The sequence below is a fragment of the Danio aesculapii genome, chromosome 10, assembly GCF_903798145.1.
Source record: "Danio aesculapii chromosome 10, fDanAes4.1, whole genome shotgun sequence".
Taxonomy (NCBI): Eukaryota; Metazoa; Chordata; class Actinopteri; order Cypriniformes; family Danionidae; genus Danio; species Danio aesculapii.
The window spans coordinates 21738601-21759570 of NC_079444.1; the positions used below are offsets into that span (position 1 = coordinate 21738601).

At 36.2% G+C, this 20970-nt stretch overlaps 1 protein-coding gene across 6 annotated transcripts in view; it reads left to right on the forward strand.

Moving 5' to 3' along the window:
• The window catches only part of LOC130235780 (protocadherin alpha-C2-like), a 235343-nt gene that overhangs the window by 31076 nt on the left and 183297 nt on the right, over positions 1-20970 (forward strand). Inside the window, exon 1 of one of the 6 annotated variants that reach the window (XM_056466245.1) lies at positions 17895-20643. The exons of the other annotated variants lie outside the window; for them this stretch is intronic. Within the exon in view, the coding sequence (XP_056322220.1) occupies positions 18130-20643 (2514 nt within the window). The 5' untranslated portion in view covers positions 17895-18129. Of the gene's footprint in view, positions 1-17894; positions 20644-20970 lie in introns of those variants that run through there. 6 annotated transcript variants of the gene reach the window in all.

Here is a 20970-nt window from a genome sequence, read left to right on the forward strand (position 1 = left end):
ATTAGGCATGGGCCAGTATAAGACTCTGACAGTATGATAACCTTGGATAAAAATATCCCGGTTTTACGGTATTGTGATTACTGCTCTAAAATATATTCTTTTTAAATGTCTGGGTAAAAAAATAACCTTTATTCCCTTTTGGATATCTTCTGTTTATCTATTTTCTGCTGGAGATACTGTTGTCAAAAAAAAAAAAACGGAAATAAAAATCTTACACATATAGGAATGGTATAGCAGAAAATTTAATCGGTTTTAAAACCTTAATATTTTTAAACTACTGTATAACTTGAAACGGTTATCATCCCATGCCTAGTTAATGTATAGTACCAATATACCAGATTTTCTGTCTTCTTTGAAGCAACTAACGTACTTTCTGTATATATTCTCAGATTTCCTATGTTTTCCTCTACTCTGAGCTGCTAAGCTTGCATATAGTGTAGTTTTAGCACCAGCTTGTATATAGTTTAGTTTCAGCACCACCAGCACAGGACAGCACCACCTCATTGCTCCACACTGAGAGCTTTGCTCCACAACTCTCATTTTACACTCCAGCTTTAATGATTCAATTATTAATTAATCAAAGAAATCTGTTTTAATTATAACTCTTTAATGAAATTAAACAGGAGTTGCGGATTCAAGCAGGTTGCAACAGCTTCTCCCCAGTCATCAAAGAGAATTTAAATGATGTTTAATAAGCTTCACTGCTTAGAATACAGATTTGATTTGGTGTTTTATTTAACAGTTTACTGAGCTTTGCATGTTGAAAAAAATCACTGAATGCTCTAGTTGAAAACTTTCCACACTTTCTTGTCTGCATGTTTAGTGATGCTGTTTATATACAGTATATATATAAAAGCTATGTGCATAATTTGTATGTTTGGTCTCAGACTTTAGTGCTTCATATCTTTTGGTCCCATAGTCAGTCATGCCTCTCGAGTCTTTTTCACCCAGTCCTTGACAGAGGACAGGGATCAGGCTGTGTAAATTTCTGTGCAATTGGGTCAGTACTGGGTTCTGCACTGGCAGGCTGGCTGAGAGAGATAGATGGATTATAAGTCTGTGTGTCTCTGGGCTGCTGGAGAGCTGCAGTCCCACCTGCATTATATCGAAACCTCTCAAGCGCCTCTCTCGCTCAATGCATTAATGAGAGGACATGCTGCAGACTCGGAGAATAAGAAACTGATTCGCTCGTCCCTGTGCTGTGCAAACCATTTTCTTTTTACTGAGCTTACAGTATATTGTTCTTCAAAGAATTCAAGTATGAAATTATACAAGTTTGGTCTATGTGGCATTAATCTTTCAGTCGTTTGTTCTTGTTCTTTCGATGTCTCATTTTTTCTCTCGCTTGCTCTTGTGAACTTGTTAGATTGAAGAGTTTCTCTAGTGGTATCATGACATTTTACTTTTCTCGCTTGTGAGTCTTCATATGAGTGAACTGCCCTGCTGATGTTTCTGTTTGTTGTGACAGACATTATTCTTCGTAGAATTATAAATGTGGCATTCAGGCTTTTGGTTGGAAATGAATTATCAGTGGTGTAAACTTTCCCTGCAGATCATGTTTAATAGCATGTGCTTATGTATAAATATACTCCTATTTGCTTCTGTATGTGTGTAAGTGAGTGTTTAATTAAAATATAATAATAGAAATAATAGAATACACACTAAATAATTATCTTTTACAAAAATAAAACTATGTTTATATACATGTATACAATAATATATTTGTGTATACATTAGATTAGTCAGTACCAAAGCCTAAACTGGAGTTAATCTAATAAAAAAAAAGATCACAGTAAAAAAAAAAAAAGTATACCCAATTTAATGTTAGGGAAAATATTAAAGAAAAGTTTAATAAAGAGGAAAAATTAAGTGAAACTCAAAATTTTGTAGTAAGTAATTTTTTCCCAATAACTCTTGAATTTAAATGAATTATTTTTCTGTCGCTAAAGATGTTAAGTAATCACACTTTTATTGCTTTTTCATATATACAGGTATATATATACACTACTGGTCAAAAGTTTGGGGTCAGTAGGTATAATTTTTTTTTAAATAAGCTTATCCTGTTCACCAAGGCTGCATTTATTTCAATAAATATACAGTGCAAATTGTATATTGTGATAATATTGTGAAATGTTATTGCACTATAAAATAACTGTTCAAAAGTAGTTTATGATTTAATTTAATAATTTATTCCAGTGATTTTAAAGATGTATTTTCAGCTTCATTACTCCAGTCTTCAGAGTCACATGATCCTTCAGAAATCACTGTCATATTAATAATTATTATTTTAATTATTATTATTTTTAATATTATTATTATTATTAATGGTAATAGTAATAAAAGCAATAATGACTGGAGTAATAATTTCATTTGAAACTACATACGATAAGTAATAAATAAATATTTAATAAATAAGTATTTAACAATTTAACATTTTTTTTACATTTAATAAATGCCACCCTGATGAACAGAATAATTGTATTTAAATTATTAAATAAAATTAATAATTAAAAAAAAACTGACCCCAAACTTTTGACCAGTAGTGTATATAAGTATGCATACATATATACATACATACATACATTTTGTAGAATTAATTATTAATTTTATATCTAAATATTCTTATTATTTACAGTAATATTAATAATAATAATTTTAATAGTAGTAGTTTGTAAAATAATTCACATGCATATGAAACAAAATATAGATTTGAATGAAATAATAACAAATATGTTTTATTGGTATTTATTATTTATGTTTTTCATACAGTTAAAGATTTAAAAGAGTTAAAGTTCAGCCATCCTATAACATTTAAATTTTTTTTCTCAAATATTTCCCGAGTGATAATTAACAGAGCAAGAAATATTTTTTGGTTCATGGCAAAACTAACCTTAAACTGCTATGTTCAGTATTATTAGCCCCCTTAACTAACCAACCTTGTCCAATGACTTGCCTAATTAACCGTATGTGCCTAATTAACCTAGTTACGCCTTTAAATTGCACTTTAAGCTGAATACTAGTATGTTGAAAAAAACCTAGTATATTGTCTACTCTCACGATGGCAAAAGCAAAAGTAATTAGTTATTAAAACTATCATGTTACAATTATATACATATATTAAATATATACAATCTTAATGTTATTATATAGAAATATGTATGTATATAAATATAATGAGATTGTTTGTGTCTGTGTTTTCATTTAAAAAAATCTTAATTAAAAATATGTAAAATAATATTTGATATTTGAACTTTATTAACAATATGAAAATATTAATATTAATAAGATTTTAAAATTATTATATATTTTTAAATAAGGATATATTGTGTTTACTGATATTGTTTAGGTTAATATCTGCATCTGCAAACCCAGTGCATGCAAATCAAGGTTTAGTGGAATCTCACCTCTTATTTCTCCTCAATCTGTGTGCATGAATGTCACCTGCTTCATCTTGCGCATATCACATGTATTATTCAGTGCGAGTCACAAGGCTCAGGTTTCAGTTTTGCCATTATTGCTTCAGCCAGCTGTGAATCTGTGGTTTATGAGCAAACTTCAAGTCTATTTGGGGTTCACACAGGAAAGTGTGTCTGTGTGTGTGTTATTCATTACTGTACATGCATGGGTGATTCACAGCTTTGAGTTAGTGCTTTGGTATTGTAACAGACTATATGAGTCATGGCACTACAGACTGGTTAAATACAGACAGTGTTATTTATTGTGATCTGACTGTAAATGGCTAAGCTGCAAGATATAAAATGTGCGTCTGCTGTCTGTGCTTTCCATCAGACAGTCTGCCCTGAGCCTTTTGTTAAGGTCACAGCAGGATTCAGTCCCTCTGGATGGATGCTTTTTATCCTGAAACTGAGGCACAGAGCACAACAAACAGACTGGCAAGAGTGACAAAAGTGTCGCTATTTTTCTCTGCAGGTCCTCTACATTTTCTCAAAGATGTTGATCTGCATAATGACTTGTTTACAAGGTTATCAGTAAGGATTGCTTTCACTAAAATGTCAGAACATTCAAATAATATAATGATTTGTCGACCTCAGTGATCCATTAGTTTCCATTATTGAACATAAATGAAATACTAATGCATTCAGCAATGCATTTAGAAGCGTCTGATGGTGATGTAACATGTAATACTGCTCATGGCAAGACACTGCAGGTGAATAGGGTAAAAAAAGAACTTCCCAATTGGTAGATTACATTCAGATTTTTTATTTAGTTGTATTACAAACATTCTATAGTTTATAGCAGGGGTTCCCAAACTTTTGAGCCCACGACCCCCACAATAACAATTCCAGTGACTCGCGACCCCCAGTATCATTGGAGGTGGTTATAAACCTACAAGCATTGCACACAACAGTGCACACGCACCAATAGGCCTATATAAACACAAACAAATTAACAACACAAAACAGTGCAACAGTCTAACATCCATTAATTTCTTTTTTTTTTTTATTTATTCATTTGTTTACTTTAATATTAACTTCATCTAATGAGACTGGTGGTGGGCACAATGTTTGCTGCACAAGTCTCTTCTTTGGTTAATATTAGAGACACTTGGAGATCATCCTCCATGTTTAGAATGATTTTTAAACTCTTAAAAAAAGATAAAAAATGTAATGTACTTGAGTTCTGTAAATGTGTCACAGTTTACTATGATGCTGTGAAATCAATCTGTTGCCACCAACACTATTGCTGTGTCATTAATATAACGTAAACACTCAGGGGTCACAATCCAAAGGGTAAAAAATCTATTTGCTTTTTATTTGCATGTTGTTGTTTTTTTAATGTAACTACTAAATATTATTTAATTTTTATGGATAAAATAGTTTGATAACAAATTAGATTTTTGGAAATCACAACGCGACCCCCACACATTGTCCCGTGACCCCCACTTTGGGAACCACTGGTTTATATAACTCTGTTTAAATATGTAAATGAGACATTTTTAATTAAATAAAAATAGAAACACAATTATTTTTATTTTCTCCACATTAGAGTCCACATTTATTTCCCAAACGGGATTTAAAGGGCTGTGAACCCCCCCTCTTTCGGTTCAAGTCTACCTCTGAATTTTTTTCCCAAAATGCTCCGAGATGGCCGTGGACCGCTGTGAGCAGAGAGAGGAGTGGGCGTGGCCAGCAGAGCAGGGGAAAAGAGGGGAGCAAACAACTGTTGTCAAACTGAGGAGATGCATGATTTTATAGTTTACAAAGTTAAAATTAAACAGTAAGTAATTTAATGCCCTGCTACATATATAATTCGTAATTTCATAGGCCTATACATAACCACAATTTGTTATATGTTCATAAAGATAATAATGTTTATATAAGCACTATAAATGAGGAGGACTTCTCTCCTCCTCAATTCCCGAGTCAGAATGAAGACACAGTGGATCAGTGCAGATCTTGCTTATCTATTTCCACCATTAGCCCTGCTGGTAATCTGGAGGATTTTAAACATGTGCAAACATGGCAGCACGGTGATGTGTCTGAATGGTAACGAACTCAACTGATAAAAGACAAAGTCTACCATGCTCCAATTCTCGTACAGCTCTCTCGACAAAAATGCTTGCTGCAAACCAACAGTTTTGCTGTATCGGCCTTGCCGCATCGCATGGAAAAACATGCAACAAACCCTGTGGGTCATGGAAACAAACACATATGACCCGTGCCATGCGCGGTCTCACCCAGTCATTGGGTCTCACAGCTTGGCAGGTCTGCCTTGCCTTTGGAAAGCACATGGTCTTATAAATAATTAAGAAGCAGGATCTTTTCATAGGATAAGAAAACTTAACTAAGAATAATAATGAGAAACCGATGCGTCATCACTCCCCTAGCAGATTCGTGCTACGTCACTGATTTTGATCCCACCTCAAAAATGATTTTAAACCCGGAGGATGAAATTAGTTGACACAATTATCTCAAAATTATCATTATCCCCCCATAATTAAAGCTGACAGGTGCTAACATTATCTTAACTGATGCTCAACACACACAAATCTGTTACATTTAAAAAAAAAAGTACTCAAGGGTGTCTTGAACCTTTAAAGACCCTTCTGGGTGTGATCTCGTGGGAAGAAACATTTATTTATTCTTTCTGTGGAATAAAAGTTGCATATAATCAAATTATGAATGAACAAAAGCCTACTACTAAAACAACTAAAACACCAAAAAGCCTAAAACATAATACAGAATAAGCCAAATTCTGGTTTATGTACATTAAGTGTTGATTGTAAATGGAGATTTATGGCTCAATGCACAAAGGAGGAAAAACATAATGATTTTGAGAAAGCTGCTTTAAAAATATGTATTGCAGTTGAAATCAACAAAGACAAATAGTGTAGTGAATATATATAGTGTGAAAATGTGTATTTTCCCTGTGTCCTGTTGAAAATGACCTAATGGAAAGCCAAAAAGCCCCAAATCCCAAAACTGTCAGCTGCATAAAAACAGTTTTTCTTTTATGCCTGCAATATCTGTTCTTAAATCATGATTTATTTGTTCTTCCGCATATGCACGCTAGCCTGCATACGCATTGTGTCTCAGGCTGCAATAGAAACAGCAGCTGATGTTTCCTGCAGTGTCAGTGAGAGGGATGGGTGGGTCGTCTCTGCAGAGGGGCTGCAGGTGGCACAATGAGTCAAGCTCAACTGAATGCGCAGAAATGGAGAGAGAGAGAGAGAGCGAGAGGGAAGCTGAGGATGGTTTGCTAGTGCCCTCTGTTGGCCACAGACTTGGTTATGGTTTCCAAAGATATGTGGGATTCTTAATTTAAGGGGGACAGTAGACAGGTTGGAGAGATGGGCAAGCTAGAAGTTCTTTACTATTGCCTGTTCCACATTAAGACAGGATGCAAACTTAAAGGGATAGTACAGACATAGTACAGAGATTTTTTAATTGTTGGAAATCAGCAGCCATTAATTTCCCCCTTATTATGGATGTCAATGGCTACCTGTTTCAAACATTCTTCAAAATATCTTGTTTTGTGTAAAAATGCATGAATCATTCATTTAAATATTGTTGGCCTACAGTTTAGCAGTAACTGACAAGTCATTATCATAAAGCCCAGTTTTCGTCTTTTACAGTAAAAAAATGTTAACAATTATATTCAAATATTTAAATATTACACTTTGTAACCTCATTTTGTTAACTGAGATTGAATGGCCATGAGAAATCACTATCATTTATAACAGTGTTTCTCAACCACGTTCCTGGAGGACCACCAGCTCTGCACATTTTCTTGTCTCCTTAATAAAACACACCTGATTCAGATCAGCAGCTCATTAGCAGAGTCTAAAAGACTTCTTATGAGTGTGACAGATAAAGGAGACATCAAAAACATGCAGTGTTGGTGGTCCTCCAGGAACGTGGTTGAGAAACACTGATTTATAAGAATCATTAGAAAATCTAAAACAAATTTGAGTTATTATTCAAATGATAAAAGTCTGTTATTTGAAACAGCACTCTTAGAGAAGCAGTAGGTGTTTATTTGAATTTGCTTTGCTCCTTATGAATTACCACTGTGTTGAATGATAACCTTCACTGTTTTCCTGGTATAATCTACTAGTGTTATTTTGTAATTCTATTGCAAGTGCACTCAAACAAAAATTGTGTATAAATTTAAACTATAAAAGAGTAAAATATAAAACATCCATAGGAAACAAGGACACACAAACTTGCATTAACTATCTTTCAAAACTCTCAAAAAGATTTTTATTTATATATTGTTTGAGGAATAACCATTTTAAGGATGTATTACATTCATTAAAAAGTTTATTCCTCAATCTTTTTTCCATGATTGATTTGTATGCTGTATACTTGATTAATAAAATTAATAAAGCCTTGGCAAACGAGTAACTTCTTTAAAGGCTTTAAAAGCCTCACCAGACCAACAATTCTGAAAGGTTTAAATGAATAAATAAGTAAATAAATAAATAAATAAATAAAGGAATTTCATTTAGTTCTTTGAAATTTTGTTGTTTAAAAAAAAAAAAAAAAAAATTCTATTGGAATATAAGTAAAAAAAAGATAAATTAAATCCTCATTAATATTTTTTTATTCTGTTTTTTTTTTAAATATTGATAATTATTTCTTTTTTTTTCTTTAATTTACAGCAAAATGCACTGATTTATCAGTAAAACATACATATTTTTAAGTTGTTTTTTGAAAAAACTCAGATAAACAAAGAAGAGAGAAAAAAACATATAATTAAATAATGTAAGAATATGTCATAAAGGTCTGTCAGCAAGACATGTTAGTCCTTTTTTTCTCTTGTTCTCAGATAAACAAAATATGTGAATTAATGTATGGCAATAAAAACACACCATGAATAATGTCAATACTGTTATAAAGTTTTTTTCTTTTTAAAGTCTTACTTTACAGTTTATTGTGAGTGATGTCTTAAATGTTTGCTCTCGAAATATCATTCATGCATCACACTTTCAGTTCAAGTCAGATTTATATATTATATCCTACAATAATTATTCAATGGTGATTATAAATTAATCCAGATCTCTCAATGTGCCTGAAATAAGTTACACTGTTTATAAGCTTTTTTTTAAAACAGTTGATAATGTGGTCACACTTTACAACAAGGTTCATTAGTTAATGTTAAATAATTCATTTAATAACATAAACAAACAATGAACAATTCATTTACTACAGTATTTGTTCAAGGTAGTTAACTTTAGTTAATGAAAATACAGTTGTTCATTGTTAGTTCATGTTAACTCGCGGTGCATTAACTAATATTAACAAGCATGGACTTGGATGTTAATAATGCATTAGTAAACGTTTAATTATGATTAATAAATGCTGTACAAGCTTTGTTCATGATTAGTTAATGTTAGTACATGCATTAACTAATCAACATTATTGTAAAGTGTTAATGTTTTGAACAGCTTGTGTTACCTCTGCAGCTCCTCTGTCATTTTTCTAAAAATACTCTCCACTCACTTAAAGTGTTTCTTGATGCACAGACGCTCATTGACACACACAGTTGCCAAAAAGATGGCCATTTCGACAATGTAAAAACATTTCACATGCCCATTACTTCAAGCTGCAATGACTCAGACTTGCTATAGTGTTCATTTCCAGCCTCAGCCAGTAGAGGTCTTTCTTACACACCATCCTTCTCAAGCCTCCTCTTCCCCAGTCATTTCAGACACTCTTTCTCTCTATTTTTTACTGTCACTTTGTGTTAAACACAACATGCCTTCTGCTCCTATGATGCTGTGCTTCTCATTTCTTTGAAGATGCAAAGTCCTTTTACATTTCTCTCTCTCTCTGTGTCCTCACATTTACGCCCTAATTTCAGGAACTAAGATCTAGGAACTAAACAAGTGTTTTGCAATGCTAATTAAACAGACAAACAGCAATAAAGAAGGTCGTCACTCATTTTTATGCATTCTTATTAACAATGCAATATAGATAACAGGTTTTAAATACTTACATGTTTTTCATACATGAATATCTTATAAGTCTTTGAAGAATAGATAAAGAATAGCACTTAAAAGAGTAATAAATAATGAAAGATTAAGTGGTATAAACTAAGTTGTACCTTAATTAAATGCTGTCACTTTACGAGCAAGTGGTTTATCTTGTATTTAAGCTGATTAGACTGAAAATATTGAATGTAAAAGAGGAAATAACCTACCAAGAAAAACATAACTTGCACTAAAATATACTGCCTTTCATAAGTTTTAATAATAGTATCATTTAATTAAATGCTAATTTAATAATTAATAATTAAGTATTTTTTCCAGCAAGGATGTGTTAAGTTACACAAAGTGACTGTATAAAAATACTCATATTACAATGTCTTTATAATATTAAAATTAAGTAAAATATTTTAAAATATATATTTTTAAATACAATAAAATTCTTCAGATTTTTCACATGACTGTTTTTTTTATTATTTATTTATGTATGAAAAGATGGTTCACTGAGTTTGCATGTTCTCCCCGTGTTTATGTGGGTTTCCTCCGGGTGCTCCGATATCTCCGATAAGTCCAAAGACATGTGCTATAGGTGAATTGAATAAGCTAAATTGGCCGTAGTGTATGTGTGTGAATGGGAGTGTGTGGGTGTTTCCCAGTGATGGGTTGAAGCTCTAAGGGCATCCGCTGCGTAAAACATATGCTGGATAAGTTGGCAGTTCATTCCGCTGTGGTGACCTCTGATTAATAAAGGGACTAAGCCGAAAAGAAAATGAATGAATGAATGAGTTTGTTTACAAAAACATATGTTTATTTTATTAATTTTTATAAATCATATTTTTGTTGATGAAGAGTAGACTCTTTTTCATTTAATTTGTATTTATTATATTTTATTACAGTATATTTGATTAAATAAATGTAGCCTTGGCAAGCATGTGACTACAAGCCCGAGCCAATGGTAATGTATATAGTCAAATGAAATGAAATGAAATGAAATGAAATGAAATTTCATTTCATTTCATTTCATTTCATTTAATAAAAAATCATGATTTTTATCTTACAAAATGCTTCCTCATATTCTTTAGTGAAAATGATACAAAATTACCATTGATACGTTTATTAATCCAAGACTATTAAATATTTTAATTTTGAATTTTGAACATAAAAGATAATTACAACAATCACCATTATTAATTATTAAGCACCAATAATGAAAGATCATAATAGATCAGCAAATCATATTTCCGATTTTTGAAAAATCACGACACTAGAGTAATGATTCTGAATAAATCATATTAAAATAAATAATATGCTTAAAATAATAACTAATAATTGACAATAATAATCAATTAATAATAATAATAATAATAATAATAATAGGTGACACGGTGGCTCAGTGGTTAGCATTGTCGTCTCACAGCAAGAAGGTTGCTGGTTCAAGCCCCGGCTGGGTCAGTTGGCATTTCTGTGTGGAGTTTGCATGTTCTCCCCATCTTCGCGTGGGTTTCCTCTGGGTGCTCTGGTGTCCCCCACAGTCCAAAATAAACTAAATTGGCCATAGTGTTGTGTGTGAATGAGTGTGTATGAATGTTTCAAATGCTGGGTTGAAGCTGGAAGGGCATCCGCTGTGTAAAACATATGCTGGATAAGTTGGTGGTTCATTCCGCTGTGGCAACCCCAGATTAATAAAGGGACTAAGGAAAATGAAAGAATTCATAATAATACAAACTATAAAATGACATTTATCTTAAACTTTTAAATGAAAATAATATTACTGTCAATATTTATAAACTACTACTTTTGACTACATGGAGTCTAGAAACCATGTTGTCCATTCTGGAGAAAAGAAGTGCCCAAATTGGTCAATTGCCAACACACACTATTCAGTCATAAAAAGGAGTGTACAACTTTAATTTCACCATTTTGCTCTCATGCCCTACATCACCAACACCAAATATAGGCCACAACTGGCAAGAGGGAGGATAAGAGAAGACATGCATGCAGAGAGTGAGAAAGTGAACGACGCAGGAAGAGAGATTTAGTGCGTGCGCACACACACACACACACACACTCTGATGGGTGCTGTGTGACTCTGGATGCCCTTGCTGAGGGCACTGTTGGTGCAGGCTGTCTGTGCGGTGTCTCTCAGATGGGTGCATCTCTTTTAAAATCTGGCACACTTACGTAAGTAGGGTCAGGGGAGGAGGAGGACCACTTATAAATGGGTCTCTGGCCTAACAAAGGTCAAAGTTCACAAGTCAAAGCTCAACATAGCATACTAATATATTTCAAAGTTCAACTGTTTGGCAGCTTATCTTCATGACAGCAAAGATGGCAGACTAGTTTTTCATTTATACCTCTGGACAGTATGCCTTGATATATATATATATATATATATATATATATATATATATATATATATATATATATATATATATATATATATATATATATATATATATATATATATATAAACAAAACTAATAAAGCAATTACCAATTTGTTTTATCAGTATATGTATTTTGATGCTTAAAGTGCCGGTATAGCCATAAACTTGCATTAATGAAGCATCAAGTACCAGTTTCAGTTTAAAATGTTCTTTAATTCTCCACTGAAGACAAAAGCACCTAAATTCATGCCTCAGGTGAGTAAATAAAAATGAATTATTTAGTGTGAAAGCTATCTTTTTAGAATGTAATGAGAAAATCTAATTCAGGTAGTTTTAAACATAATCATTCAATGAGTGGCACTTCAGAAACACAAAGATGATTATGACGATAGTTTGGAATTCAAAGTAGTTTTGGAGAAAACATACCACCAGCTAACGCTAAACCTTATCATAAACTTAAACAACAGTGCTAAAACATGCAATTAAATTGCATTTTCTAAAGCAAACATGACACTTTTTTATATATTTGAGTTTTTGTCAAACCAAGAAGCAGGTGAACAACATAGGAGGTTTACTACACTGGAAAAGCCAAACATGTGAAAATATAAATATTCTATTAAAATATTTCCAAATTAGCCTTTATATTAAAAGTATTTTAGGTGATAACATACAAGAACCATGTCAGAAGTGATCAATAATTTATTGATAATTAGGTGAATTGGAATAACTGCAGTGAATTAGGTATTTTTTTAGTTTAGCATTATTTCATGATAAGCCTGATTAGCAGCTCTGGGCCATTTGTGTCTTAGTCTTCACATCGTTGTACAGTATTATCATAAATAGACATTGTTGCATTAACTTTTTGACTTGTATATGAGATTCTGGCTCGTATTGCGACAGGAATCTTGATTTGGGGTTTGTCAATTAGCAGTATTATTCTCATCCCTTTTCTCTATCATTCACAACTCAATACACTCAGTTCCCCAAAGCTACAACTCACTTTTGCAAATGTCAGGACAGTCTTGTTATTGCACACTAACACTGAGTGTACACACACGGAGGATGATAGGACTGGTTGTGCCTTTAAGTAACCTGCTGGTTTGCATTAGCAAGCAGAGAGTTATCAGATCCAACAAAATAAGGACTAAAGAGAACAATCAAGACTATTTAATTCAAAAAATATTGATTTTATATGAAAAAATGCATACTTTCACATGACTGTTCTGTTAAAACAGCATGAAAGCCTTCAAACTTGGGATTAAAGAAAGGTAATTGTGACTCCTCAGACAATTCTTAAGTAGAATAGAGAAATGCTAATTCAAAAATGCACAACATACTGTTCACTGAAGAGTATAAGTTCAAACTTAGATTCAGAATATGCATATTTGGTGTGCTGTCCAAGGAGAGAGCTTTGAAAGACACCTTAATTCATGTTATTTACCTTATCAGGAGAGAGAGAAAGAGAGAGAGAGATAAGAAGAAATAGGGGTTCGAGTGTAGTGCCTAGCCTGGCCTCATAACACTCCCTGACTACTCGACTTAAGTAGAAATCAGGTTTAAAGGTGTGGAGCTGGGGTGGCGGAGGGATGCTAAAAGTCGAGAGAATATAGAGGCAAGACGTGCTTTGCTATTAATAGTGGTTTGGTCTTAAGCTGATTTGATAATAGAATGATTGCAGACAATAAATTAGCCAACAAAGGCTCATTCTGAAAACGTAGCCCTATATACATTTCTGGAGATCGCAAATTATGTAGCCAGAGCTGATGCCGTTCCTTTTCTCGCATACCTCTGAGTGGATGGCTTTCCTACTGTTACCAGTTTGTCCAGTAGCTCGATACGTACGCCGGTGGACAATGGGATTTGAGTCCGGTGAAGAACGGTTTCGGAAAGTAGGTAAGACAACAACAAAAGCTAAAAAATTAAATAAAAAAGTAAATAACAGGGTGAGAATGTGGTCAAATCTGAAAACGTGGTAAAAATCAGGGGACTTTTTTTTTTCTGGATTGCTTTTCAAAACACTGCGGTTGGGTTTAGGGAAGGGGGTGGTCGCTGGTCAATCTGGACATTTTAAAATACTATTGGTTGGGTTTAGGGAAGGGGTTGGTCAGTCAGTAAATCAGTCAGACCTCTGGTGGATTTACGTGAGAACAGCAGGCGTGAATGGCACTCGCGAGACAAATTTGAGATCTGAAAAAGCATACACAGTGGCCTCTGGTGGATTTGCGAAAACAAAAGCTGAAAAAAATAAAATAAAACGTAGCTCCTGGGATGCATTTTGCTCCCTCCAGAAATGTGTATAGGGGTATGTAATTGGAATTAGGGTTGGAATTAGCCTTGTCAAAACATCTGTGCATGCTCCTCCAGAAACTTGGTTCAAAGAAAAGCGGAATTATGAGATTTAAACTCGTGATTGCAAGTAAAATATGTCTAAATTTAGTTTGTGAGAAAAGCTCTGATAATCACTGCAGATTATACTTACAACTGTGTATCATTTGCTTGTTTTTTTTTTTTACATACATATTGGCATTTACACGTGTATTACTCAAAGTTTAGTATTATAAACATTTTCATACTAATCGATCAGTTCATACATATGTATTAATCTTTCAGTACTTCAGAATCGATAGATACATTCCATTGTGTTCAGGTGAGACAATGTGCTGTAGATGGAAACAAACACATTATCTGAATTGTAGATATCTGCAAGTGAGAAAAGTAAACATTGGAATATCTGACCCAGTTGCTTGCAGAGTGTGTTTTTTGCTGCAACACATCTGGCATTATTCACAGTGGTTTCCAAAAAGATCAAAACAAACACATCATGAAAACATTACACAAACATTTTTCACCTTTTGTCCTATACTGTCAACTCAGCTGGTTTACATTTAATTGCAGAGTACAAAGATTGCCACCTGCCGTTCTGTGTTCCAGTTACCCCATACTGCAAAATAAATAAACATTACACTTAAAATTGCTTATGAATGGCCCATTTTATTTTGAAATACATTACACAAAATGTTTAGATGAAACAGCATCAACAGCAACAACAATACGTTGTCTTAAGTAAACAAAAATAGAAGCATTTAATAGTATTCGCTCTTTTAAATAAATAATTATTCAAATATCTGAATGGAGATTGTGTTCCATTGCTGTATGTGGCGATGACACGAGGCGACCCTAATGCGACGGGTTTACGCTGACAGTCTGCCCTGGCTTAGTTTATGTCATCGGTTTCAGAGTGACACGCACCCTCACTGTGGCGCATTTTGACGGATGCACAGAGATCGAGCCCCAGGCGCGCACGCCCGAATGACCTGGTCTGTCTGAAGTCAAAGCCACAGACGGGGAGAGGGAGGCGGAGAGAGAAAAGCACATTCTGGGGCAATAATAATTATTGCTTTTTATGATTAATATGGATGATGGGTGAAGGAATTATTATTATTATTCATTTTTTTCCAAAACGCTAGCATCATTTCTTTGTGGAACACGCTGAGCTGCTTGGTATAATGATTTGCCGTTGGGCTATAATCATGTTTGAAAAGCCCCAGTCTGTCATGACAGTGCGCGAGATTGTCAGGCGTACATTGAGGATTATTCGCACGGTAAAAACGAGATATACAGACTCCGGCCACTTTATTAGGTACACTTAGGTACCGGTTTGGACCGCTTTTTTTCCTTCAGAACTGCCTTAATCCTCCATGCCATAGATTCAACAAGATACTGGAAATATTCCTTAGAGATATTGGTCCATATTGACATGACAGCATCACGCAGTTGCTGCAGATTTGTCGGCTGCACATCCATAATCCGTTCCACCACATTCCAAAGGTGCTCTATTAGATTGAGCTCTGGTGACTGTGGAGGCCATTTGAGTACAGTGAACTCATTGTTATGTTCAAGATACCAGCCTGAGATGATTCGTGCTTTATGACATGGTGCGCTATCCTGCTGGAAGTAGCCATCAGAAGATGAGTACACTGTGGCCATAATGGGATGGACATGGTCAGCAGCAATACTCAGGTAGGCTGTGGCATTGACATAATGTTCAGTTGGTTGTAATGGGCCCAAAGTTTGCCAAGATAAAATCTCCCACACCATTACACCACCAGCAGCAGCCTTAATCGTTGATATAAGGCAGGATGGATCCATGCTTTCATGTTGTTGACAACAAATTCTGACCCTAGCCTGTGCGAATTGTAGCCTTAGTTTCCTGTTCTTAGCTGACAGGAGTGGCACTCGGTGTGGTCTTCTGCTGCTGTAGCCCATCTGCCTCAAGGTTCGTCGTGTTGTGCATGTAGAGATGCTCTTCTGCATACCTCAGTTGTAACAAGTAATTATTTACTGTTGCCTTTCTATCAGCTCGAACCAGTCTGGTATGGCCATTCTCATCTGACCTCTGGCATCAACAAGGCATTTGCACCCACAAGATGTTTCTGTTTTTTGGACCATTCTCTGTAAACCCTAGAGATGGTTGTGCATGAAAATCCCAGTAGATCAGCAGTTTTTTAAATTTTCAGACCAGCCCATCTGGCACCAACAACCATGCCATGTTCAAAGTCATTTAAATCACCTTTCATCCCCATTCTGATGCTCGGTTTAAACTCCAGCAGATCGTCTTGATCATGTCTACATGCCTAAATGCATTGAGTTGCTGTCATGTGATTGACTGATTAGAAAGCTGCATTAAGGAGCAGTTGGCGTGGGTGTACATAATAAAGTGGTCGGTGAGTGTATCATTTTTGCACATTAAAAACGCATGCATATTTTTACTGTAAAAACTGTAAAACACTGATTTTAAAGTCTCAGTTTGTTACTTTAACACTTTCCCAGCTTATAGTTGAAATACAATTGAATAATATAGAATAATTCTTTATAATATGCAGTGTTTTATGGCTTTGTATAAATGTTAAAATGTAAGACTTCAGCAGAAAAGCCTCAGAAATATTATTGTTGACTGACATGCTACTATTTATTTTAGTTTTTTGCTAAATGTATCGATTTCAACATTTTTCAACAAGTGGCACCGCGGTGGCGCATTAGGTAGCACTGTCGCCTCACAGCAAGAAGGTCGCTGGTTCGAGCCTCGGCTGGGTCAGTTGGCATCTCTGTCTGGAGTTTGCATGTTCTTCCCATGTTTGCCTGGGTTTCTTTCAGGTGCTCCGGTTTTCCCATACAAAATCCCAAGACATATAGGTGAATTGGGTAAATTTTCCGTAATGTATGTATGTGAATGAGAATGTATAGGTGATTCCCAGTGATGGGTTGCAGCTGGAAGGGCATCCGCTGCGTAAAACATATGCTGGATAAGTTGTCGGTTCATTCCATTACTTATTAATAAAGGGACTAACCCGAAAAGAAAGTGAATGAATGAATGTTTACAAAGTTTACAAACATATTGTTTCAATATATCATGTATATCATACACATATTCAATATATCATTTATTCATGCATGGCAAGGCTTTTTAATTAACAACTTTTTTATATTGGACTATTACAAGATTGTAAACATTTTTTACATACTTTTTCCCGTTTTGGAGCGTTTATATAATTTTTTTTTAGGTTTATAACAGCAATTAATATGGAAAAATCTGAGCATAAAGCAATATCATACCTCAAAACACAAAACCACATTGAACGCATTTCATTTTAGGTGTTTTCCTCATCTGTGATTCGTGAAGTGATGAACCAAAACTTAAAATGCATTGTCCTAGTTTAGGGAACGACGATAATGCCCAAGTACTCAGTTTCTAATCAACATGTAGCTTTTTTTCTCCAAATGATCAGAAACCCTGTAGGCTATACTGAGTGTATTAATGGTTGTAGATATTGCTTTTTGGCGGCTTCCATCAAGCTGTTATATTTTCTTACAACGTCTCGAATATCAGAATGCATTATATTTGAGAGGGCAGCCCCTCCCCCGGTGTGCCGCACCAACACCATCAAACCGAGCCATGAAGAAGAGGAGCAAGAGGAGTACGGATGGGAGGGGTGGCTTGAAGCGGAGAGGAAAAGAGAGAGAGAGAAGAGTGCGCGCACGGCGAAATATGCAGCACCAGTGGCAAGGAAACACACCCGTCAGCGGCGCGCACAGGGAAAAAAAAGGATAAGCGCGGACAAAGGAAACATGGACGCATCCGAGAAGTATCCGTGCGCTTGTAGAATGGAATTAACAATTAGGCCACTGTGCACATAAATGAAAAACCGTTAATGCTGAAGTGGAAGGCAAGATATTGCAAACTGACAAGGCGGAGTGCTGTTTTTAATCCGTCTGCGGATCCTATGATCTTGCGATGGCTGTTGCAGGGATATGTGATTGCCTAGACAAAAAAGTGCCTCTTTCTTTTTTGCTATTTTTATTATTTTGTGGCCTTGCTCTCGGACAAATACGATATTCCGTGCCAGAGGAATCGCAGAGTGGAACGATTGTAGGTGATATTGCACAGGATTTGGGTTTGGATATTCGAAAGCTCTCCACCCGAAAAATTAAGGTAACCTCTGACAGCGGCAAAAGGTACGTGGACCATAAGAATGGAAAATTGGTGGTAAACGAGAGAATTGACAGAGAGACGTTGTGTGATACGAGCACCGCGTGTGTTTTAAATCTCGAGGTTCTTCTTGAAGACCCACCTGAAGACCATAATGTCGAGGTGGAGATAACAGACGTGAATGATAATACGCCGCAGTTCCCCAGAGACGAGTATCAATTAGAGATCACAGAATCGGCTTTGCCGGGCTCTCGTTTTCCGATCGAACACGCGCAAGATCTGGACATCGGTACCAATTCGGTTCGACTGTACCGGCTCAGCCCAAACGAGCATTTCGCGCTCGATTCCAACAAGCCTTCGTTGAATACTAAGCACATCGAGCTCGTGCTCAAAAAGCCATTGGATCGCGAGCTCGCCCCTTATCATCAGTTACTCCTGACAGCGACAGACGGTGGCACACCAGCACGAACAGGTACCGCAAAAATAAACGTTCGCGTCTTAGATTCGAATGACAACAACCCCGTTTTTGATAGCTCGGTCTATAAAGTCAAATTGCTTGAAAATTCTCCCAAAGACACTTTGGTTATCAAACTGAATGCCACAGACCAAGATGAAGGAACAAACGGGGAGGTGCTTTATTCATTCAGCAGTTACACCCCAGACAGGGTCAGGCAGATGTTCAGCATGGACACCAACACTGGAGAAATCAGAGTCAAGAGCAATGTGGACTATGAAGACACCAATTCATATGAAATGTACATCCAGGCCATGGACAAAGGCCCAGCTCCCGTGGCTGCTCATTGCAAAGTGGTGGTGGAGGTCGTCGATGTCAATGACAATGTTCCAGAGATCGTGCTTTCATCTCTGTCCAGTCCAGTACGTGAAGATGCACGTGCAGACACAGTGGTGGCATTGATCAGTGTCACTGACCGGGACTCTGGCCCTAACAAACAGGTCACCCTTGAAATTCCACCAGGTCTTCCTTTCAAAATCAAATCGTTTAGAAATTACTACACCTTGGTAACCTCAGCTTTTCTTGACCGTGAGAACACAGCAGCCTATAATGTCACCCTCAGCGCTACCGATGGCGGCAACCCTCCTCTTTCGTCTCAGAAAACCATTCAGGTGGATGTTGCAGATGTGAACGACAACCCACCTCGCTTTGACCAGACCTCCTACACTGTGTATGTCACGGAGAACAATGCACCTGGAGCCTCGCTCTGTACCATCAAGGCTCATGATTCAGATGTCAATGAAAACGCTCGCATCACCTACACGGTTCTAAATGACCACAACCATGGGATCCTTGTCACCTCCTATGTGTCGGTGAAAGCAGACACAGGTGTTGCCTACGCTCTTCGCTCCTTTGACTTTGAGTCATTACGGGAGTTTCACTTCCAGGTTAAAGCTCAGGATGGTGGTGTCCCACCACTCAGCCGTGTAGCCACCGTGTATATCTACGTAATGGATCAAAACGACCACCCGCCTGAGATTGTGTATCCCCCAGCTAATGGCACACGCTCAACGGAGACAGTCCAGAAGAATGCAGAGCCAGGTACATTGATCACAAAGGTTGCGGCCTATGATGCTGATGCCGGACAGAACGCATGGGTTGTCTATCTGCTCGACCAGGCCAGTGATCTGGATCTATTCAAAGTGCATGAACACACAGGAGAAATACGCACAACACGGCGTGTCCTTGAAGACAACTCCACCTCTTTTAGTCTCACTGTACTAGTAAAGGACCACGGAGAACCACCTCTTTCATCTACAGCTACGATTAATGTGGCCGTCATGGAGGTGCCCCTAAAAGTCACACCTGACCCCAAACGAATCATTCGCCCTCACAGCGCTCTCTCATTATCCAAAGTGACATTATACCTCATCGTGGCCTTGAGTGCCACCACCTTTGTTTTCTTGGTGACGGTGGTTGTGCTGGCAATTGTGCGTTGCCATGCCTACTGCACCCAACCCGGATCCTGTTCGCCATGCTGTGTGTCTCAAAAGGCCCAGGCAGAAGGTGGCTTGGGAGGTGGTGGTGGAGGTAGTGGTGGTGGTGGCGGCGGCTCGCAACCCAATAACAATGTGGTGCTCCGAAGAGACCTCAAGGTTGAGCCACATTACATTGAGGTCCGGGGGAATGGCTCACTGACCAAAACCTATTGCTACAAGACCTGTCTGACTGCCACATCAGGCAGCGACACCTTCATGTTCTACAACACAGGCCGGCCCATCAGTGGCACCTGGGGCTCAGAGCGCTTCTTTACTGGGGGAAGTGGATTTGTTCGCAGGCTTAGTATGCCAGATGCAGCAATACAGGTGTGTCTCATCATATATCTTATATTAAATAAATGAATGAACAATAGCAAATAACAATAAATATCTTGTCTAATTTATGGCTAAATATTTTAAAAACAAACAAAAACAAATCAGAAGATGCCAAACATTCAGTGAAAAACAACTTTAAACAATATTAAATGTAACAAAAATTGATTTATGTAAATACTAAACACTAAAACTCATTGAATGAAAATATAGTTATATGAGGTGTTTAACACTTATGAATATGTCTTTTAATTGCTTTTCACTGTAAATTAAGGCAGTTTGTTAATTAAATATACAAAGAAATGCAAATGAAATGGCACA